The sequence below is a fragment of the Drosophila biarmipes genome, chromosome 2R (genome assembly GCF_025231255.1).
Source record: "Drosophila biarmipes strain raj3 chromosome 2R, RU_DBia_V1.1, whole genome shotgun sequence".
NCBI classification, from domain to species: Eukaryota; Metazoa; Arthropoda; class Insecta; order Diptera; family Drosophilidae; genus Drosophila; species Drosophila biarmipes.
In genome coordinates this window covers 17,677,448-17,697,818 of record NC_066615.1, presented here as the reverse complement: position 1 = coordinate 17,697,818, position 20,371 = coordinate 17,677,448, and the positions used below count along the sequence as shown (strand labels likewise).

Below are 20,371 nucleotides of genomic sequence, written 5' to 3'. Positions count from 1 at the left end.
TTTTAGAACTTCGCCGGGTGCCCCTGTCTCCCATCCAATACCCAAAGATATAGAATTTTAATATCTTGCAGTTTCCCTTATGACCTCAAAAACCTCAGAACCTACTTTTATTATAATGCGGACTATAGGATGGCCGATAAAATCATTTTACAGTTGGGGAACTTATTCACATCGTTCCTATTACTATTGTCCATTTAATTCAAGCTCTTCTAAAGTAACTCAACTAACTACTATTATAATAAGTCACTATAACTATGTTGGCAGTGTTAGCATTATAAGCATTTAGAAAGGTCACAGTTTTAGTACCAACCAAAACGATCACATTTTATGGTTCACCTTATATTATTTGTCACAATACGGAATAATGAGTATTCTATTTTGGCATAGCCAAGTATCGATTACCTGCTGATATTTTGGTACACACTTTTGTCATGGATAATAAATATTTACCTATAGTTGACTTCATTGAGGGAAGCAACAGATCAGAAATAGTTTGAGTCTTTGCAGTTGACGACAGATTTCAAGGAAATCGTACTTAATTTCTAACTAACTTAATTTATTTTAAAACATGCCCATCGAACATGATATGGTTAGTAAAGAAATTTAATTTGAAATAGGAAACTATGTACTTCGATATGCTTTGAGCACCTATAATGACAGTTAGCTCATATTTTTTGGTAGACAAATCAATGTTTAATCTTTGAGTGTTGGATGTTACGGGGAAGTGTATCCAGGCTATATCCTCCTTGTCAGCTACCCCCTTTGGAACGTACTTTTCCGCCCCGTATCTTTCTCCTTCGATTTCGCTAACGCCTAACTGTCGTTTATCGCCCCGAAAAGCATTCGAGCGCTCTTCTTCCAACTCGGAGCTGCAGAGGCCGTTCGTGCGGCGCCAGCTGTCCGACGGCAGTCGCCCGGCCTACAGGCCCAATGAAGTCAGTAAGTATAGCCGACAGATGGGTGGGGCAAGTGACCAGGTGAAGCGAGCTCATGTCGACGCACAACACTGAATGTGACCGTGATGTTTGTGTCCTCCGTTTAACCCTAACCGCCTAAGCCAGAGCCCCGAATCCCCCAGAGAACCTCCAATCACTAACCGAACTCCCTCTGCGGTTTTCAGTCTACAAGGTCAAGCACGAGTATATGAGCGAGCCGGAGACGGGCAGCGATCGTCCCCGGAAAATGGCACAGTTAGGGCGAAGGCAGTACGACGGCATCGGGCCGGTGACCAACGATGGAATGCCCATCATCCTCAGATCGGTAAAGGAAGCCCCATTAAACGGGGTCAAGTGGGGGGTTTTGAGACGATTTGATACGAGTATTGTTCCTTATCCCTATCCACATGCAGGAGGTCCAGGAGCCGCATCAGCATGAGTGGTACAAGCGTCTGTATCAGACGATTCACAAGCAGAAGAACGGCGGTAAATGTCTCTCACCTACCCTTCGGTCTGAAGCATTACGAACCTTCCAAGAACACCCATATCCATTCCCATCCCAACTCATTCCCAGTCCCCCAAAAGTGCCCATTCCCCATCCCTCTAATGCTTCAGCCTGATCCGATCCCAAACTTATCGCTATGGTTTCTTCAAAAACTCTCGTTTCTCATTCTCCCATTCGCTTTCGCCTCAAGATGATTTCGTGATTCGCTACAAGTGTCCCAGAGGTGATTCTTTGATCTATAAACTATGCTATCCCCCAGTAGCCTCTCCCCTTTAGTTACCCGCATTTGCCTGTACATATAGAGGAGGTCCTTACCCCTTTAAACTCTAAAAAATAGAGAGCTTTTAATTTGGAATTATATCTTATTTACATGCATGCTGTATTATTTGGTTTACCTACATATGATTTCTCTCATATCCCGTGTCTAGCCCATTGACAATTTGGAAGCTTGTACTAAATTTCAAGACTAACCTAATCTAAGGCCCAACTCACCCAACAACGCTAACATCATGTCCGCCAGTACACCACCAAGACAAAGTAATGATTGCTATACAGTAGAGCTTGACAAACCGCTTGATGCCTACCCCACTGCATAGCTACACCAACTAATGAGTACTTCTACAATCCACCAGCCCGTCCGTCGTACAAGAGCAACGGCTACGTCTCAGAGCCCGAACCCAACTACGACTCCGACTACTCCACGGTGAGGTACCGCACCCAGAATCCGCACCGCGTGCAGTCCGTCTCCTCGGCTGTCAATGTGCGCAACCTCAACCAGGACGAAAAGTGGGTCCTAACTTTGCTTTATAAGAATGTTTACCTTACTTAATAGACACCCTTCAATCCCTAGGTTGTATGGTACTATGCCAAATCCCATAAAGTCCGCGCAGAACTCGTATAAAAATCAGCCAGGTCGCATCGAGAACTATACGACAGGTCATTCTTCTGTTTCCGAAAAGGAAAAGAAGGAGGTAAGTACTCCTGGGCTGTTCTCACACACTTTTCATTAGCCTAACCGAAATGTTCATCAGTTTGGAAGAATCCAAACACTCACAGCCATCACTTTAAAAGCACTTCACTGGCCTAATCCCCAGCACCGTTCAGTATCAGCTTACTGCCCCTGCTTCCCATACAACACCATTGTAATAGGAGATCCTAAGGGGTCCTTGGTCACATAGCATTCACGTTCACACTCACCACCCATAATCAGTCATTCAGATCGCCTCGAATATTCTAACTCACAGCAATTATTCTATTCACAATTCTAGTGGTGGGACGAAGTGATGGACATCTTTAACGGGGTATGATCTCTACTATATAATCTAGATTTAGTCTTAGTTTATACACCTTCCGATTGAGTTACTCGAGACCGTTTTCCGTTTTCTAACGTGAACTAATCCGTTCCGAACTATCTGCTTACTATTGTATCCCTTCTTGCCTACCATTTACCGCCTGCCAAAATGCCAAATGCCTTACCCATATCGTTCGCAAAGTGGCTTAGGGAGCATACACGCATCCCTCGTATTATAATAGAGTTCGTCGATGACATCGACGGCATCGGAGTAAGTTTTCCCGGACAGAACAGCCATCGATCGGTCTGTCAGAGATGATGAGAAAGCCAGGCAGGGATCATTGCAAAGGCACCAGAACTACTAATAGAAGCCAATCGATCAACTGAAGTTTTCTACTTAATCAAAGGCTGACTAACGTATTTTCTCTTTTCCTTTGATCTAGAATCTAGAACAATCGAAACTATCGCCCTTGTATACTGAAGGTAACTTGTCCAGGTAAGGAAAACCAACTAAAATGAAATACTAAGGTATACCAATTGGTTCTTGTCTCCCCAGAGCTTTGGCCAAGGAATCTGGATACACTAGCGATTCGAACCTGGTCTTCCGCAAGAAGGAGGTACCCGTGAGCAGTCCCCTCAGTCCCGTGGAACAAAAGCAGGCCTACAAGAGTCTCCAGGCAGGCGGAGAACCCCCACTGCTCGGCTTCCGCAAGCCAGCGCCCGAGAAGCCCCGTGGTGAGTGGATAATTGTCTTTATCTTTGGGCTACTCTTTCCCGTAACCCCAGTCTAATATCTAACTTAGTCATAAGTCGCTGGGCTATTCTACTCACTAATTCTGCAAACGGTGTTGGTTCCAAGGTCTTTCTATCGTACACTCAAACTATGTAAGACTATGTAAACTCTTTGCCACCTGTTGCCCTGGTTTTATACCTCCCACCCACTATCACTGCTCACCTGAAGTTGTATTTGTGTGCCATCGATAAGGCGGACACCACCAAAAAGAGCACCACAGTTAATGGCACTGTCACAGGCACCACCAACCCAAAAAACCGATTCAAATACGATTTCTTGCCTTTCCCAAGAAATTGTGGAGGAGTTCGAATTCATACAGATCACTCCCACGCTCACAAAGATTCGTGTGAGCACCAAGGAGCTGGAAGAGGAGGAGGAGCCCTTGAAGAAGCCACAAAATCCGTCGAACCCACCGCCACCACCACCACCTCCTCCACCACCACCGCCAACTCAAACTTTGACCGGGAGAAGAGAGAAGAGGCCGGTGAAGATGTTCTCGCAGCTGTCGAAGACGCTGCCCTCGTTCATTCCGCTGAGCAAGAAGCAGCAAGTCTCCCAAGCGGATGACCCAGCTCCAAGGCCGCCCCACCGGAAGTCCAGCTGCACGAAGAGCACCGTGCGGGTCCTGAGCTCCGCCTCGAAGTCTCGGCATGAACAATGTTTCCAGCCGCCGAACGGAAGTGTTCCTGGGGTGTCCACCATCACCCTGCGGAAGGTGGCCACCTCGAGCTGCTCCCGTCGGGAGCCCATCTGTCGATCCAAGTCGGCGGGAGCGGTGTCCACGCTTTTGCAAACCCTTACGGCTACCAAGGAGACCCGACTCACCCGTCACCGCGTCCAGCAGCAGCAGCAGCTCCAGTCCCGCTTGAGGTCCTCCAGTCCCAGTAGACGGGCGGGACGTCTCCTGGCCCTGCGTCACTCCAGCCGCAGTCCCGTGGCCTTTGGCAGGAGCATCTCCAAGGAGCGCAGCTTCGCCGAGGAGAAGAAGCGGCTGGAGAACACACTACCAGCTAATCGCACCAACTTTGAGGCCAGCACCAATATACTGAGGGATCCCTCCCTGAAATCCCCGCAAGAGGTAAGGGAGGCAGTGCGTTCGTATGCCACTTCGCGGAGCAAGTCCTTGCCCAGACTTCGTCACACGACAGTGAGCACTACCACAAGGCAGACCATGTGCTTCCCCCAGGTGAGACCACAGACGCTTTTGGATTGTGGTACTAGGTCGCTGAGGAAGTCCTCCTCGAAGTCTGGAAAGGGTCAGGCTAAGAATGGATCTAATGACAGCTTGCCCAGGAGCAACTCCACCTTCTCCATTGATTCGCTGGTGCGTCAGGAGTTTGTGCCCATTGCACCGCCCAAGACATATGTGGGCAAGTCCCGTGGGTCCCTATCGAAGGCAGTGGTTCCCCTTCAGAACAGCCGTAGCGAAGGTCATGTTCCCAGGAAGCGCCAGACTGGAAAGACCACCACCAAGCCACCTCCACCACCTCCAGTGACCGTGCACTCCTACAGCGAGTCGGTGCGGGAAAAAACCAACTTTTGGAACGAGTACAATGCCAAGCAGGCCATGTCCTTGCCGCAGGAATATCGCTTCCTACCGGAGGATGTGTGCGATTTTGCGAGTCAAACAATACAGCAGCCGTGCATCGAGGACCTGGTGTGGAAGTACGAGGGCAAGGAGCAGCGTCCTCCTAAACCGGTGACCGTGACGGACATAGCTCGTCCCCAATCGCCACAGTTGGGCCAACAGGAGCGCCGCTTCTCGCCCACCAGGGAAGTCAGGGTGCCCCAGATCAGCAGGGAGGTGCGATCCCCCTCTCGCCGACGCATCGATAGTCTGCGTTCCAAGGACAAGGAGCAATCCCTGGCCAGGGCCAGTAGCCTGAGTAGCGCTGATGAGCGGAGGAGGGCCACTCCTGCTCCCTCGAATGGACTCTACCAATGTGGGGAGCTGGCCCACAGTGCCACCTCCTTGACCCACCTGGAGCGGCACAGTCCCAGCTGTCGGTATCGCAACAACTGCGAGCGTTTCACCGAGCTGAACCGCTTCTACAGCACATTGGAACGGGTGGGTCAGCTGGAGCGGGCCACCTCCTCCAGCAGTTTCCATCCCCTGAGGAAGGATGCCGAGCTCCTGGACTTTGATGAGTGGCGACGCGTGCGGCTCCATGAAAGAGCTGAGAAGGAGCTCCACTACTTAGTAGGCAAGCTGCAAGATGATCAGAAACAGAGGGATCTGCACTTCCGTTCTAAGGATGTAGACTCTATTAAGTGGCGTCAGGATGCGGACCAGGCATTGGTTGCCAAAAAAAAGTCTGTGGAGGATCTGCGCGAAAACTTCGAGCAGCTTAATCTCCTCAGGCAGCAGCAGCAACTGCAGGCGGAGCCAGTGCATCGCCACTGGAGGCGAAACACGGTGGCCGATTTGGCCAGCAGTCTGGAGCACCAGACCTCCGCCGAACCCGAGATGGAGCGGCACCTAGACAACGATCTGGTGAGCACTCTGTCCAAGGATCAGATCAAGAAAATCACCCAACAGTTGAATGAGATCTATTCGGGAAATCGCCAGGCTCCCGCCGTCGAGGAGCAGTATGTGGTCACCGTGGAGAAGAATTCCCGGCCAAATGGCCTGAAGGTGCGCTGTAACTCCACCATCTCCAAGGACCAGCTACTCGGGTCGGTTCAGCGCAAGAAGGACGGACAGCAGTCCAATCAGACCCTGCCTCGTGCCACTCGCAGCCAATCCCCTGTTGTGGTGGCCAGGGAAACCCGTGGAGCCATTGCAGCCAAAAATGCAGAGTTGACCCTGTCCAAGCCACCAGATGTGCCACCCAGACCCAAGCCCACGACAACTCAGGAGGTCAAGAGCAAGCCACCACCCAAGGCGGAACTCAAGGTGGAACCTCGTGAGCCAGCCGAGGACATCAGCCAGAAGATCCAGTACTTCGAGGACCGCCAGTTCGACGAGCCACCCAAGACCATTTACCACGCTCGCGAGGATTCCTCGCCGGATGAGGCGGAGGTGATGCGGCTCATCAATCAGAATATGCAGGAACGACAGCGGGCCAGGCAACTGCACCAGCACCAGGAGCTGAGTAACTCCCTCACAGATTTGAGTGGGGTCTTTGGAGAACGTCCTGCGGCGCGGGTAAATTTTCACTTGCACAGCCCGCCCGACCGTCCGCCCGACGATACCGAGCTTATCAACTTTGGGAACGGGTCACCGGATCCCGCAGACGGCAGTCTTGAGCTGTACTCCGACTCCTACTACCGATCGCGCAGTCTGTCGCCCCAATCGCAGGTCTCCGCCTGCTCCAGCTCCTATCTGCAGAGGGTCTACACCGGGGAGGTGCGGAAGATGCGCCAGCACTTCGAGAGCATCCAACAGTCGGGGGAACCATCCCGAGAGCCATCCAACGAGCGGCGTGATTTTTTTGGGCTTAGCTCGCTGCGGAGGGCGCGCAGCGATCCCGAGATGAATGCGGGATCCAAAGACGCCCCGGACACCGCTTCGGAGGCGGTGTCGAAGGAGGAAGTGCCTCGACTGACCCACAAGTTCGAGGCCAGGGCAGCCACGCCCTCGCCGGAGCGGGGAAGAAGGCGGCTGAGGAGCGCCCAGGACAGACTGATGCCCCACATCGATATCATCAGCAAGACGGCGGCCCTGAAGAAGGAGTTATCTCCACCCGTTCGATCGAGTCCCACGAGGAGTGTGAGCAGCAACAGTCACTGCTTCGATCGCCTGAGGATGCGCTACGAATCGCCGGAACCACAGACCCAGAGCTATCTGTCCACCTCGCATCCGGATATGCGGGATGTCCACGATATATCGCCGCACTTGAGTGCCGACTGGGTGGCCCACAGGCATCCGGAGCCCTCGAAGCCCAAGGAGCTGCCGCGGAAGCCACAAAGAGCTCTGCGGGCCAGCTCCACGTCGCCACCTCGACCGGCCAGGTCGCAGAGCCACCAGACGAGCTCCCAGCTAACCAGCTGCATCAAGGACATATTCGCCAACCAGAAGTTCGATCCGAATAAGCATCGCCCCAAGGCTCGATATGTGCCCGATGGAGCGGAGAATGGGAATCAAAAACCCAAGGATAATGGAACTTTGGAGCGCCTCAAGAAGACAGCCATGGTGACTTTCAAAGGTGATTACTAGAAACCAATTTCAGGGAGCAGTGAGTGGGGGTTCCTAACCAGGGAATGCCAGGGCAACCGTTCACCTTTCCTATAGACTATGCTTCGTTGGTCGCCTGATCTTGTAGATCTCGTAGAGCTAGCCGCTGCTTTTTGGGTATTCCCCCATTGGTCTTAACTACTCGAAATTATCCCTTTACTCGTCTCTTATCTGTAATCGTTGGCGCAGATCTCGACCCGAACGCGCCCCCCATTCCCCCCCAGCCGCCGGTCAAGGGTCACTCCATCTACGATTTCACGTACAACACCGACACCGTCGACGGATCAGGTGAGTGACGATGATGCAGGTGCTCCCTGGATTGTGCTCAAAGCCGCTTGACAGTCTAACTGAAAAAGGAAGAAAAGTATCTTGCTACAACATAGGTTGAATTTTCTATTTCATTAAAACGCTTAACAATTTTAATGCAAATGTAAAAGTGACATATTTTTAGGATAGATCATTACAATCTCTTTTCTCTTATTTTTGCAAGAATAACCTTTCAAAATTGGATTGGGCACTGTTTTTTTAAGAATGAACATTCGATTCCAATTTTATATTGTTGTGTTTTTTAAATTTATTAAAAGTATCTCCTAAAAATTACTTTATTACCTGCCAAACCAGATTAATAGTTCACAATGCAGACAGCTTAGTGTAAATAAACTCCCTTTCCACCTAATTAAGACTAATTAGTGGATCAATTTAAGTTAGCTGCTTGGGCATAAGCAAGGACCTTTTAACGCCCCTTATAACCGAGCCACTGTCATTCGTTGACCTTTGCTAAAAGCATTTTTACTACCGCAACGACGGGCAATTTCCGCAATTGCTGCAATTTCGCTTTGAAGGCGCGCCGTGTGTTAGTTGGCCAAATTAATCGATATCTCCAATGAGAATGCCGGCCACGCGGACGAGCCTGACCTGCTTAGTTCACCACCGCGCCACCGAACCGCCACCCACCTGTCCGTGGTGGCTCTGGTGCTCTCCCGGGGGTGGCTCACCTTGCCGGCCTGCAGTTCGTTTGCGTTGCCATGGCCAAGACGATGCCGTCAACAAAACAAACTCGGCGGACTACACTCACTACCTGTCGCGGCCGTTAGTCAGTTTCACTTTTCCGTGCCAAAAAAACGTGTCTTTCGGGCGGCTCTCGGTGGAAATCGCAATTAAATGTCTTACGCAACTGGGGAAATATGATCCATCAAACGCTGGCGCCGCACCGCAGCCAATCCTCCAGCTACTCCAAGAGCAAGGCGGTCCACTGGCGGCAGAAGTTGCATCGCAGCTGCAACGACTTGGAGCTGGAGGATGAGCGATTTCCGGCGCCGCAAAGCCAGTGGCGCAACCCGGAGATTAACGAAAATCCCTGGCAAAGGCCCCAGAGCAGTGGAGCTGACAGCCATATCCGTAACAACAACAACGGCTGCGATGTACCCAACTGCGGAAAAATCCTTTGGATACACCGCCGGGGATACGATTACGAGAGACCGGCTCCCCTGAGACCGCCGTCGCCCTCGAACTACCAGGGTGTTCCGGGGGCAGGAGGCTACCACGTGGTGGGACTGCCCCCCACTCCGCAGCCCGACCAGAGGCAGGCCTATCTGGCCAACCAGCGGGCCATCGGTGCTTCCATGCCACTGCTCCTCTGGCAGCAGCAGCAGCAGTTGCTGCAACAGCAGCAGCAGCATCAGCAGCACCTGCAGCAGCGGCAGCAGCAAATATACCAGAGGCAACATCAGTGGCCAAGCAGTTAGTATTTAGCTGATAGTGAGAAAAACTTCGGAAATCAGATTAGGAAAGGCTTGATAGGATTATAAAAACAATTCTACAAAGCTTCAATGTGAAAAGTACATCATACATATCAAAAGAATATAACGATTTATAGGAACTAGAAATGGTCTTAAGGTCTTCCTTGCAAATCTATATAACTTCTCTGCTCTCTCCTGTCTTTAAGGATTATATTTGTTTTTTTTACTTTTTAATATTTATATATTATAATATCCCCACCGCAAGTCTTGCTGCGCTGTATGATGGTCCCCAGTGAGATAAAAGAAAGTCAAGCGATCGATTGAACCCCCTTTGCAGCTCCCACCGCCCCATTCGCTGTGCACTTTCTCATTTGACTAAGCGACCTTCCTGTTTTGCACTTTCTCACGGTTTTTCTTTTGCGAAAAAAAGGTAAAAACTCGTTATCACCTGGGCCGCCCGAGATTGCTGAAGAGAGGTGGCCAAAAGAGAGTTCGGCTCTTGGCCACGCTCCTCACGTTCGAGCCCCAAAGTCTTTGATAAAAGCTTGAAGCTGTATCAGTAAAGGCGAGGAAAAGCTTTTATTCTACTATGATCGAGATGAAGAAGCCACAGTGGGACGTGTTTTTGGAATAGCAGGAGATGATTATACTACCCAAGGGTGTTATTTCATGGGTTTTAATAATAAACTATAATATTTAGGTTGGCATTTGTTTGTATTTCCTTTAAACGTACTGCCGAGATACACAAGTTCTAAGTTCTACAACAAAGTGTGATATTCCCTTTTGTAATTGTATATTATGAGAGATTCTTCAATTCTTAAAATGAGTTATATCTAAGCATTTTGACCCACTGTGCCGCCAAAAAGCAATTCTCACACCCCCTGCCCCTCCACCACCACCAACAACAACAATTAAAAGTGAGGCGGCGCCGCAGAAAACGGAACTTGTAGTAATACGAACGCCGCTATCTCTGGGATTACTCACCGGCAGAGAGTCTACGCGAAGCTTCGTCTTCTGGTCTGCCCTCTCTCTCTCCCCCTCTCTTTCCCCACCCGCCCCATCTCTACGCGCAGCCCAGCTGCCTTGGGCCCCCATTCAGTTTCGATTTCGGTTTCAGTTGAGCGCTACGCGTGCTACGGTAAAGTCGGCTATTAGTACCTCTCTCTCTCGGCACCCTCTCCGCCCGTCTCTTTCTCCGGCTCAAGTGGGGCGCGAAGCTTTGTTGTCTGGGCTCTCCGAGTCTCTTCTATCTTCCAGCTCCATCAGATTCGGATTCTTATTCTGATTGATTGTTGTGACTAATAGGCGCTCACCGAGGAAGACAGTGGAGAAAAACGTTTAAAAAGTTAATTGAGCGTGAAGTGCTAGAAGAAGCCTTGGAAAACCTAAGTGCATTTATGGGTGTCTAAGAGAAAGATAGAAACAGGAGGGGCTTACCATAGAAGGGATACAATATATGGTAAAGAAAAGTGTTCTTAATGGTGCATTACCAACCCATTTAGGTCAACTCTTATAAAGATCTCCCTGAAACCTTTAGTTCTTCGAATCACCATGATACCTCTATTCTTTGTGACCTATCAAAATACCAAAAGACGACAAATAGAACTACCTCGATAGTTAAAATTAAGGTTAAAACCCTTTAAAGGCGAAGATAACACTATCAGCCCGATAGCTCTACGATTTTTCTCTGTGCAAGCACTTTCAAACGCTGGCGAAAATATGCCGCAGCGAATCAGTGAAAGTGAAAATCCCAATCCCCCGAGTGTCAATTAAACCTCTCTTTCCATTTCTTCACTCGGCGTAAACAGCACGTACAAAGCTGTTGTTAATTGCTGTTGTTCCGAAGACAACGCTTTGCGGCCACGGTTTATTTGCCGTGAAAATATTTGTGCAGCTGCCGCACCACAACCACATCCACCTACCCCGAGGTTTTCCCCTTGAGATTTTCCCGAACCGGGTCAATAGATGCCGAAGTTATATTCCAGCTTAATCAGTTGCCCGTCTGCTGCGCAATTCCATCATGGCATCAATTGAACGGAATGGAATCAGGGAATATTAAGGCAATGGGCAACGCCGAGAGATTCGCAGGCTTATAAGAAACAGACTTATCGCGAGGTCAGTCGGCTTGGAAAAGTTCTTTCGAGGAGCTACGACCCCAATTATCAGGTTGTAGGCTAACGAGCATCAACTTCAATTTCAGCTAATTCTCCCCTTGAGGAGCTACTTAATTCAATTTGAGATTGTGGATTGGTAGGGGCTGTTTTCACTGGTTCTGGTGGGGGGTTCTGGCTGGGTGGGGGCTATGTGCTAGCTGTTTATTTGCCTACCAATTGGCAGACAGATATGTGCGCCGCACCCGAGCTCTCAGATAAGCCAGTGTTTCGTAACAGAAGCGTCGGCAGTAACGAAGATTTGCGGTTAGATCGTCTTACGACAACAGTTTGCTAATCGTAGGGTAAACACCGTGTGCACTCGAAGAAAAAGGGGGCTCCTAAGCGTAGTAAACCTTATCAAGATCCCCTTGATTACCCAGAACTGGGTGTATTATAGAGCTATTTGGGGGAACCAAAAGCCGCTTCGCTTACGCTTGAGCCTGAAACCTCCATCTCGCCGCTTTGTGTGTCTCATCTGAACAGAGTCTCCCAATCGTTACTATGCCACAGACGTGAACATCCACTTCAAGACCCCCATCAGGCATGAGCAGCGCCAGAACGTGCCGGAGGAGGAACTAGCCATTCGCCAAGCGGAGCACATGCAGAAGCTCTACCACGAGGAGCGCCGTCGCAAGTATCTACAGGAGCTGCAGGACATGAACTCGCGCCGCCACACGGACAACTTCACGCCGTCGCAGAAGTCGCCCATCGCCCTCAATCGCTACGATGACTTCCCCACGGACGTGACCCTCAAGTCGCTGGTGGGTCCCAAGACGGTGGCCCGGGCTCTCTTCAACTTCCAGGGACAGAGCTCCAAGTGTGTACCCTCAAAATACCCTGAGTCCCCGCAAGATATACTATATTTGGGTTCTTCACAGGGAACTCTCTTTCCGCAAGGGCGACACCATCTACATCAGGCGGCAGATCGACGCCAACTGGTACGAGGGCGAGCACAATGCTATGATTGGACTGCTCCCAGCCAGTTACGTTGAGGTGAGTGGATCAGATAGTGCATTAAAGTAGTGTTGAAGAATGTTTGGTACCCCCAATCTGTTCTTTAGCTCTTATAAAATATAATCCCGAAGACACTTACAATTATATAATTTATTAGCAAGTAGTAGTATCAACTCGTATTTTTCAAACATGGATTAATCCAGCTATACCCAATTCCAGATTGTCAGTCGAGATGGCGCCCGTACCCCATCCAAGCGGCCATCGGAGGGCCAGGCCCGTGCCAAATACAACTTCCAGGCCCAATCGGGCATCGAGCTCTCGCTGAACAAGGGCGAGCTGGTCACCCTGACACGCCGGGTGGATGGAAACTGGTTCGAGGGCAAGATTGCCAACAGGAAGGGCATCTTCCCGTGCTCCTACGTGGAAGTGGGTCATTTAGCTTACAAACCCTATCCATCATATAACTAATCCCCATTTATAACGACAGGTACTCACGGATATTGGTGCTGAGGACATTGCGGCCAGGACAACGACCGTGATCACCAGCCAAAGCACTACAAATCTGCGGCCCAATCTCGATGTGCTGCGCACAAACATCAACAATGAGTTCAACACGCTCACGCAAAATGGAGCCCAGCCACCTAATGGAATCCTCAAGGAGACGCGGACGCTCCACAAGACGGACGCCCTCCACGTGGACACCAGTTCCGAGCCATTGGCGTAAGTTATACAAATAAGCTTGTGCCTAAAAGTATGCTACAAACGTTTTGAGTACAGCACAGAAGGGAGGGAATAAGATGTATAACATTTACTGCATACTTTTAGGAGTCATTTGAAAGGAATTTAAAAACTTACGAGATTTTAGTGGCACATGACTAGGTCTGTGATGGTGGATTATAAAAAACCATTAATGTAATATCTCCTATAGATACCGCGCCCTGTACAAGTACCGGCCCCAGAACTCCGACGAACTGGAACTGCTCGAGGGAGACGTGGTCCATGTGCTGGAGAAGTGCGACGACGGATGGTTCGTGGGCACCTCCCAGCGGACCGGCTGCTTCGGCACATTCCCCGGCAACTACGTGGAACGGGCCTAGAGGAGATCGATGCGAGGATCCTGCCCCCGGGTCGGCGTTCGTCTCTAATCTTAATGAATTTGTAGTCTAATGTGAAGAGGAATCAGCGTGGCCGGGGCGAAGGCAGTTCTATGATCAATTCTGACTTGGTTTTACTGGATTATTTTATGTTGTTGTTGAATAATTCTTATCCCGCTAATTCTGCTGCTTTCGTTTTGCCGTAATTTAAAGCTATTTATTTATTTTTAAACAGAGCATTAATTATATCAATGTTGGAATTACGTTTATTTATGAGATGCAAATATTAACCAGAAGTTGTCCCCACCACCTACCCAACTCCGACACCCCGTTCACCCAAACACACACACCACACACACCAAATATCGAAGGACCTAAATTAAGATCATACATATATATACTTTGTCGTTTACCTACTAATTTTAACTAGTCACAGCTAATTTCCAAAAAGAAAATCAATTACAAAAAAAGTTAGAAGTGGAGACCGTTGAACTAAAGTGCCTTAAAGTTGAAATTTAAATGACTAAAAATTAAAACAAAAAATGAGAAAAAAAAGTGCTAAGATTCAAGTGCCCCTTGTTGAGTCGGCAATGTGGATAATTATTATTGATAATTATAAATATTATTTATGATGATATTGTCGAGTCCGAACCAACAGAAATCGTTTTAAAATCATTACAAAAGCGTTTATTACACAGACACTGTTGCAAGCGTATTTAGTGAATAAAGAAGAAACTAAAAAACATTCGAGGATTGTAAGATTTTATTGGAGTCGTGGGGGAATTGAATTCATAACACCAGGATATTGAACAGTTGACCAAAAAGTTTCCCTAAACAATAACATGTCGTATAAAGGCTACCCCTGAAATGCTTAGTTATATGAAAACATGGCATATATGAACAAATGTGTTATGTACTAAATGTCATATATAAAATTTATATATTCTCGCTTTGCTGTTGGATACATTTCATGGGTCCAAGGCATAGCTACACAACTTAACATTTACCGCTCCTCCCTAATATTAGTTTAACAGTAGCTGATAGAATAAATAATCCTGCTCATCCATTGAACCAGTTGCGATCACGCTTCCGCCAATTTGCGTTTTCGCTCCTGTTTCAACTCCCGCTTGACCGCCCGCTGCTCCAGTTCTTCCGTATACTCGGCGTACATGGCCAGGAGGGCGGGGTAGAGCTTGTGGTAATGCTGCAAATCCTCCAGCGTCACTTCCATATTGTCAAAGGCTATTGCCACTCGTTGCATATCCTCGTCATTCGGCAACCGCGGGCATTTCGCGTAACGCTGCGAAAAGTGGGTGAGAATCGTGTGGCGAGCGTCCATATTACGGCCCTGCTGAATGGCCTGCGACACGGTGCTGTGCGTCTTCAACTTAGCCTCCTCCTCCAGATCATCCTCCATGGTGGCCTCGTGGATGAGCACCGTGGAGTCGCGGCCTATATCGATCAGATCCTGGCAGGGCATTGTGTCGCCGCTGTAGGTAATCTTCACGGGCTCGTTTTTGTACTTGGCTGCTAGAGTAAGGCTTATGCCGAATGAGTTAGGGCAGTGCCTCACCAGGCAGGTGGATATGGATGTGATTCCCAAAGGTTCAACCTTCTCTCCGGCTAGGGGATTAGACAGGAGTTCGCCGTTTCCCACTAGCGTGTAGGCATCCCCTATTGTTTCTATCTGCCGATTGTAAAACTCCAGCCAGGGTTCAATTTGCCGAGGTGCCAGCAAAATCAGAGGCTCAGCCTTGGGTTCCAGTTGCCTCCTTTCCCGGAGCAGACCAATCAGACCGATATGGTGATCGGCATGCAAGTGTGAGACATAAATCGCTTGTAGTTGACGGAGAACCTGCTGCGCCTGGTCGCGTCCATAGAGCCGCACAATCTGGCCGTAGGTGCCTTCCCCGCAATCCAACAGCACGTAGGCATCGATCGCAGTCTTTATCAGAATGGAGCTAACGTTGCGCGTCTTATTGGGAATGCAGGAGCCGGTGCCCAGGAAGATAATCTTCGGAAAGCTGTCGGCCGAGTTATTGGGGAAACTATAGTCCTCTTTGTATTTGGCCAAGAGTTCTGTAAAGCCAGGCACGGCATGGGTCTCCTTAACGTACTCCTCCGGCGTGAGCTTGGACTCTAGGGTGCGATCCAGACCTAGGGGGATAAAAACATATACTTTAGCATTGATTTTAATCTAAATGGTATGAAATAAAAAAGTACCCACCCTTCCTTGGCCTTAGATGAAAGCTGGTCATGGCTACCACGCCCTGCTCCTCTTCCTCGGTCGCCTTAGCATTCGCCTTATCCTCAACATCGCCCTCATCCAGCTTGGTTTTCTTCAGGTTGAGGCTAAGGCACTGACTCTGGCACGGCAGCTGCTCGCCGAGCAGTGGAAAAACTTGCGGGGCCAATTGGTGCAATTGGTGTTGGATGCGATGGGCAGCTGCATAGCCAGAGAACTGGTTTAGTGGGGAACTTAAATGGATGTGCTGGGTGGCAGGCGTGAAATTCTCCTCCACAAAATCCTTGTAGTCCTGCCGAGAGGCCATTTGATGAGGCGTAAAGTGCACCACCAGAGCCACTTCGGTAAGCTTCTCTTCGCCCAACTGCTTAAGCCTTTTGCCATGAGCCAGGAGCCCCGGCAAATACTCCTCAGAGGGTACATCTAGAAAAACGAAGGAGAGGGCCGTTTCACTGGACTCGGAGACGTCAGCTGAAAGCACCACCGTGCCATCGGGCAGGGTGATATCCTTTCCGTTCTTGAGCTCTCCCAGAAGAGGTCCTCGAGGCACACCCTTCTCCACACACTTGACCAGGTTGAGAGCGCCAGCACGAGGTTTTAGCTGACAAATGTAGTTGATCACACTTTTCGTTGGATCCACTGAGCTAATCAGCGGCAGGGAGTCCACTTTGAGGATGGAATCCTCAAAGGAGGCGCCTTCGGAGCAGTCATTGGGCCGCACTTGGAGGTTTTTCAGCACCACAAAGCGTCGCATTGACTGCAACATGGAGCCGAGATGAGGTGGCCCATGGAGACCCAGATCGCGCACTCCGGCATCCTGGATGGTCAGCGTGAGACCGGGCAATCCTCCGGCGGATGCCCAGGTGTTTTGCGTGAGAAAGATCTGTTCCAGGCGGGAGAGTCGGGTCTTGTGCTCGTGGGCCAATCTCTGTGTTCCCTCGCCGCAGTTGAACAAGTAACGCGCCTGATCCGTGAACAAGTAGACAGCGCCGGGGGCTCCATTGGCGCCGGAGCCCAGTACTTGCAGGTTGACGGTGCCCGGCACCACGGAGGCCAGCTTCTTCTTCAGCACATTGGGTTCCCGCTCGTAGCGAGGTCCTGTCAGTGGATCCTTGGCGGAGGCAATGGTGGCCGCCATCGGTTTACTCGTCGTGAATGTTCGCAGAGTTCTTTGGATGGGCGACCGAGTGGATCTCGCTAAATACATGCGTATTTCGTCGGCGACTGCAACCGCGGGTCATAGAACTTATAGTTTCTAAGAAACAGAGAAACCGGGGTTTTAACCAAAACAATTCGCATGGGTTTCGTCAGCCGCTGCAACGTGTGTCGGCGAACAGCTGTTGCTATTAGTGATGGCACTGCCTATGCAATGCATCGCACGAGCTTTGGCGATAGTTCAGATATAAAAATATTTTGTTTTTCAATTTTCTCGTTATTTTAGGGTATTGAATGGCTAAACTGTCTAAAACTCAATAGAAAATTAAAGCAGTTAACTAATTGGCTTAACTTTTTCAAAAGTAATAACACTTAATATTTTAAATATACAGTATCTTAAGTTAGTGCCTGAAATTAATAATTAGGAATATAAGCATTCTGAATTGATTTCAAATTAAATATTCCTGGCTGGTAATACATAAATATAACGTAGTTGCCATGGTTTTTTTATGAGTTAGGGTAATAACTCGGTTTGCAGCAAATAAGCTAAAATTTTTACAAATCGTAACTTCAAAGATTTTAAGTAAATGGTCGTTGTCAAATCTAACTAATATTATGGCTAAACAATTTCCAATTATTATACATTTTAAAACTGTCAAAAGTTTTATAATTGTTCTAAATCTTATATTATTCAGTTTGTATCTTGTTAAGGATTTATTGCCAGCTTAATTAGAAAGATAAAATTGTATTATTATTTAAATGATACACAAAAATAATTATTTTCTCTGATTTCATTTGAAATTAGTTAAATTATTTATTTTTTAGAATATAAAATGTTTGAATTCAAATTTTCTTTGGTATAGTCGCACCCCTGGTATTTTGGCTGACCAACACTACATTTGCGGTATTTGTGCCGAGTGCGGTCACTCTATAGCCCACGTGCGTTTTGTTTGGCCCTCCGCCGGCATTAAATCCACCCGAGATTCCCTGAAATTCCAAGGATTCCCCGCAAACCAAGACACCTGCTCCTTCGCAACCATGGTATTCTTCACGTGCAACATTTGCGGCGAGTCGGTGAAGAAGCCTGCGGTGGAGAAGCACTACCAGACGCGCTGTCGCGGCAACCAAAAGAACGTGTCCTGCATGGACTGCCTGAAGGACTTCTACGGCGAGGACTACGTGGCCCACACCAAGTGCATCTCCGAGGCCCAGAAGTATGCCAGTCAGAACGGCAGCTTCTCCGCCAAGGAGCCGCGCAACAAGAATGCCCAAAAGCAGGAGAGCTGGATGGACATCATCCGTGCGATCCTCGACAGCAGCGAGTACAAGCTTACGGGGCCCGTAAGATCGGCCTTCCAGAAGCTCCAGAGCGTCGACAATGTGCCGCGCAAGAAGGCCAAGTTCGAGAACTTCGTGGCCAACTGCATTAAGATTCCCCGCCAGCAAGCAGCCCAGGTGTGGGACATCCTCGAGAAGGAGATGAACAAGATGAAGGAGGCCAAGCAGGCGGAGCTGGCGAGGGAGAAGGCGGAAAAGGAACAGCAGAAGAAGGAAGCCGAGCAGGAGGCGCCAGCCAAGAAAAAGGCGGAAAAGAAGCATCAGAAGAAGGATGCGGGGGAGGAAGCGCCACCCAAGAAGAAGGCAAAAGTGGAGGTGCCCGAGGATGCTGCTGCCGAGGAGAGCACCAATGGCATCTCCAACGACTTTGATTGGCCTGCCCAGCTAACCAAGCTCGTTGCCAAGGAGGCGGATGGCATTTTCGTGGAAAAACTACGCAAAAAGCTGCTCAAGAAGTACACCAAGCATCTCTCCGTCGAGGATTTGACTGAAAAGCAGGCCAAGAAGTTCCAGAAACGCTTCGACAAGCAACTCAAGCTCGCAGACTCCCTGCAAGTAGATGGCGATGTGGTCAAAATCGCCAGCTAGTAATGGATCCCATCTTAGTAATAGTTATGTTATATGGAAGGACAATAAACGTGTAAGCTGCAAGTGCTGTTCGTATCTTTAATCCAATTCTAGATTGTGTACTTTAGATACTGCATGCATCGCTTGAGATAATTGCGGGTCTCTTCGCACTGGGCTGTTTGCTGGAAACGCTTTGGCGGGCAGTGGAGGATCATCTCGTTGGCCACGCACTCGAGCATTAAGCCGGCATACGCATGGCAGCCGTGGCGGGAGAGGCGACTGTTTAGCTGCCTAACAGTCTTGTGCGCCAAAAGAGAGAGCGCTGGAAAAGGCTCACATATATTTTCGAAATATATCCTGAAACTTAGACTTACCATGCTTGTCGCACTTGACGTAGGTGTCATAAAGGAGCTCCACATCCGCATCGTTGACCAGGTCGCTTTCCAAGTGCTCCTTTACCTCAACCAAGTTCAGCGACTGTCGATCCCTGTCTAGGAACTCTGTTTTGTTGAAACTGCACTCTGCGGTGCACTGATTACACAATTAGTTGACTATTTGTTTATCCTCCTGAGCTGAACTCACAAACATGAACGTCTGCTCCTCTTCATCCGTCTGGTAGGGGATCTTCGCCATTGCATCTGGCAGTCGCTGAACTGCGGACTTTCGTCGTGCAGCTCGCAGCAGAAGTCGTGCTGCATTATAAGATTGAAGAGAATCTGAATCCCCAATTCATTGTATATTTAATAGTAGCTCTGATTGGTAACAACTTACCATTGTATCGACAGCATTCAGTTCGCAGTCCATGTCCAATTCCGTTTTAATAATTGTGCCCGTGACCCAAAAGGTCAGGAGGAGCAGCAGCAGAAGTCCATACAGTTGTTGGGATCTCATCTTCTGCAATGCCAGGGTTAATTTGGTGTAGAAGTCGCTGGCTTTTATAACTCAGTAGTCACTTTGGAAGCCTAATTTTGCGTAACGTTTGATGGCTTTTAATTTGGGGCTTCATTTACCTTATTAATTACTCCACCAGAAATTGGAGAGGCCGCCTGCCCGGGTGCAGCGTCATCATGGCCAGCGTCGTCGTCATTGTTCCGCTCCAGTTCCTGGAAACGCAGTGCAGTTCCATTAGCCCGCTGCACTCGAAGATAAATGATGAAAAGGCCCAGGCATCCATCACCGATCAAGCGGCGCAATATCCAAATATAGCAAAAATTACCCAGGGGCCCTGAGCCACGCACTTTCTTTTGGTCTTCTGATGACTGGCCTGATGTCTAGCAAATGCATGCGGAAGCGTTCCCGATCCCAATTCCATTCCCACACCCATTCCGCTGCCTTCAGCTGCAACTAATTAACCGAGAAATACATCATAAATAGTGCCACCGCCGTCCCCCCATCCGCCGTCGCTGGTTCCAGTTGCATCTTGGG

General features: G+C 49.1%; 4 protein-coding genes across 34 annotated transcripts in view; 2 read left to right on the top strand and 2 right to left on the bottom strand.

The window, feature by feature from the left end:
• Positions 1-14,386, top strand: part of LOC108022438 (sorbin and SH3 domain-containing protein 1) — a 35,805-nt gene extending 21,419 nt beyond the window's left edge. For 11 of the 31 annotated variants that reach the window (XM_050887963.1, XM_050887962.1, XM_050887956.1 and 8 more), the window contains 14 exons: positions 1,121-1,260; positions 1,349-1,421; positions 1,631-1,663; positions 2,073-2,226; positions 2,291-2,411; positions 2,709-2,741; positions 3,175-3,227; positions 3,288-3,466; positions 3,815-7,672; positions 12,077-12,410; positions 12,472-12,586; positions 12,767-12,973; positions 13,035-13,267; positions 13,476-14,386. In XM_050887963.1, the coding sequence (XP_050743920.1) occupies positions 1,121-1,260; positions 1,349-1,421; positions 1,631-1,663; positions 2,073-2,226; positions 2,291-2,411; positions 2,709-2,741; positions 3,175-3,227; positions 3,288-3,466; positions 3,815-7,672; positions 12,077-12,410; positions 12,472-12,586; positions 12,767-12,973; positions 13,035-13,267; positions 13,476-13,644 (5,702 nt within the window). In that variant the 3' untranslated portion in view covers positions 13,645-14,386. Of the gene's footprint in view, positions 1-840; positions 940-1,120; positions 1,261-1,348; positions 1,422-1,630; positions 1,664-1,868; positions 1,978-2,072; positions 2,227-2,290; positions 2,412-2,708; positions 2,742-3,174; positions 3,228-3,287; positions 3,467-3,814; positions 7,673-7,890; positions 7,990-10,605; positions 10,900-12,076; positions 12,411-12,471; positions 12,587-12,766; positions 12,974-13,034; positions 13,268-13,475 lie in introns of those variants that run through there. The other 20 variants (XM_050887980.1, XM_050887966.1, XM_050887975.1 and 17 more) reach the window with 19 other exon arrangements.
• LOC108022441 (ribonuclease Z, mitochondrial) lies at positions 14,387-17,220 on the bottom strand. Its single transcript, XM_017091341.3, has 2 exons — positions 15,869-17,220; positions 14,387-15,798 (listed from the first exon to the last, which is right to left on the bottom strand). Exons 1-2 carry the CDS (start codon positions 17,091-17,093, stop codon positions 14,723-14,725), a joined length of 2,301 nt encoding a protein of 766 aa, XP_016946830.1. The 5' UTR covers positions 17,094-17,220; the 3' UTR covers positions 14,387-14,722.
• Positions 17,221-17,961: 741 nt separating this feature from the next.
• Positions 17,962-19,030, top strand: LOC108022191 (cell growth-regulating nucleolar protein). The gene has a single exon (XM_017091043.2). It carries the CDS (start codon positions 18,080-18,082, stop codon positions 18,965-18,967), a length of 888 nt encoding a protein of 295 aa, XP_016946532.1. The 5' UTR covers positions 17,962-18,079; the 3' UTR covers positions 18,968-19,030.
• A 26-nt stretch (positions 19,031-19,056) lies between these two features.
• Positions 19,057-20,270, bottom strand: LOC108022065 (uncharacterized). Its single transcript, XM_050887386.1, is given in 7 exon segments — positions 19,057-19,268; positions 19,321-19,477; positions 19,529-19,575; positions 19,578-19,662; positions 19,718-19,840; positions 19,957-20,079; positions 20,163-20,270. Coding segments are annotated over 7 exon segments (855 nt in total).
• Between the last annotated feature and the right edge of the window lie 101 nt (positions 20,271-20,371).

Bases quoted from the DNA above. Each gene is read 5' to 3' on its own strand.
- LOC108022441 (XM_017091341.3), bottom strand. From the start codon at position 17,093: ATGTATTTAGCGAGATCCACTCGGTCGCCCATCCAAAGAACTCTGCGA. The intron at 15,799-15,868 runs GTGGGTACTTTT...TTATCCCCCTAG, and splicing joins TCATCTAAGGCCAAGGAAGG to GTCTGGATCGCACCCTAGAG.
- LOC108022191 (XM_017091043.2), top strand. From the start codon at position 18,080: ATGGTATTCTTCACGTGCAACATTTGCGGCGAGTCGGTGAAGAAGCCT.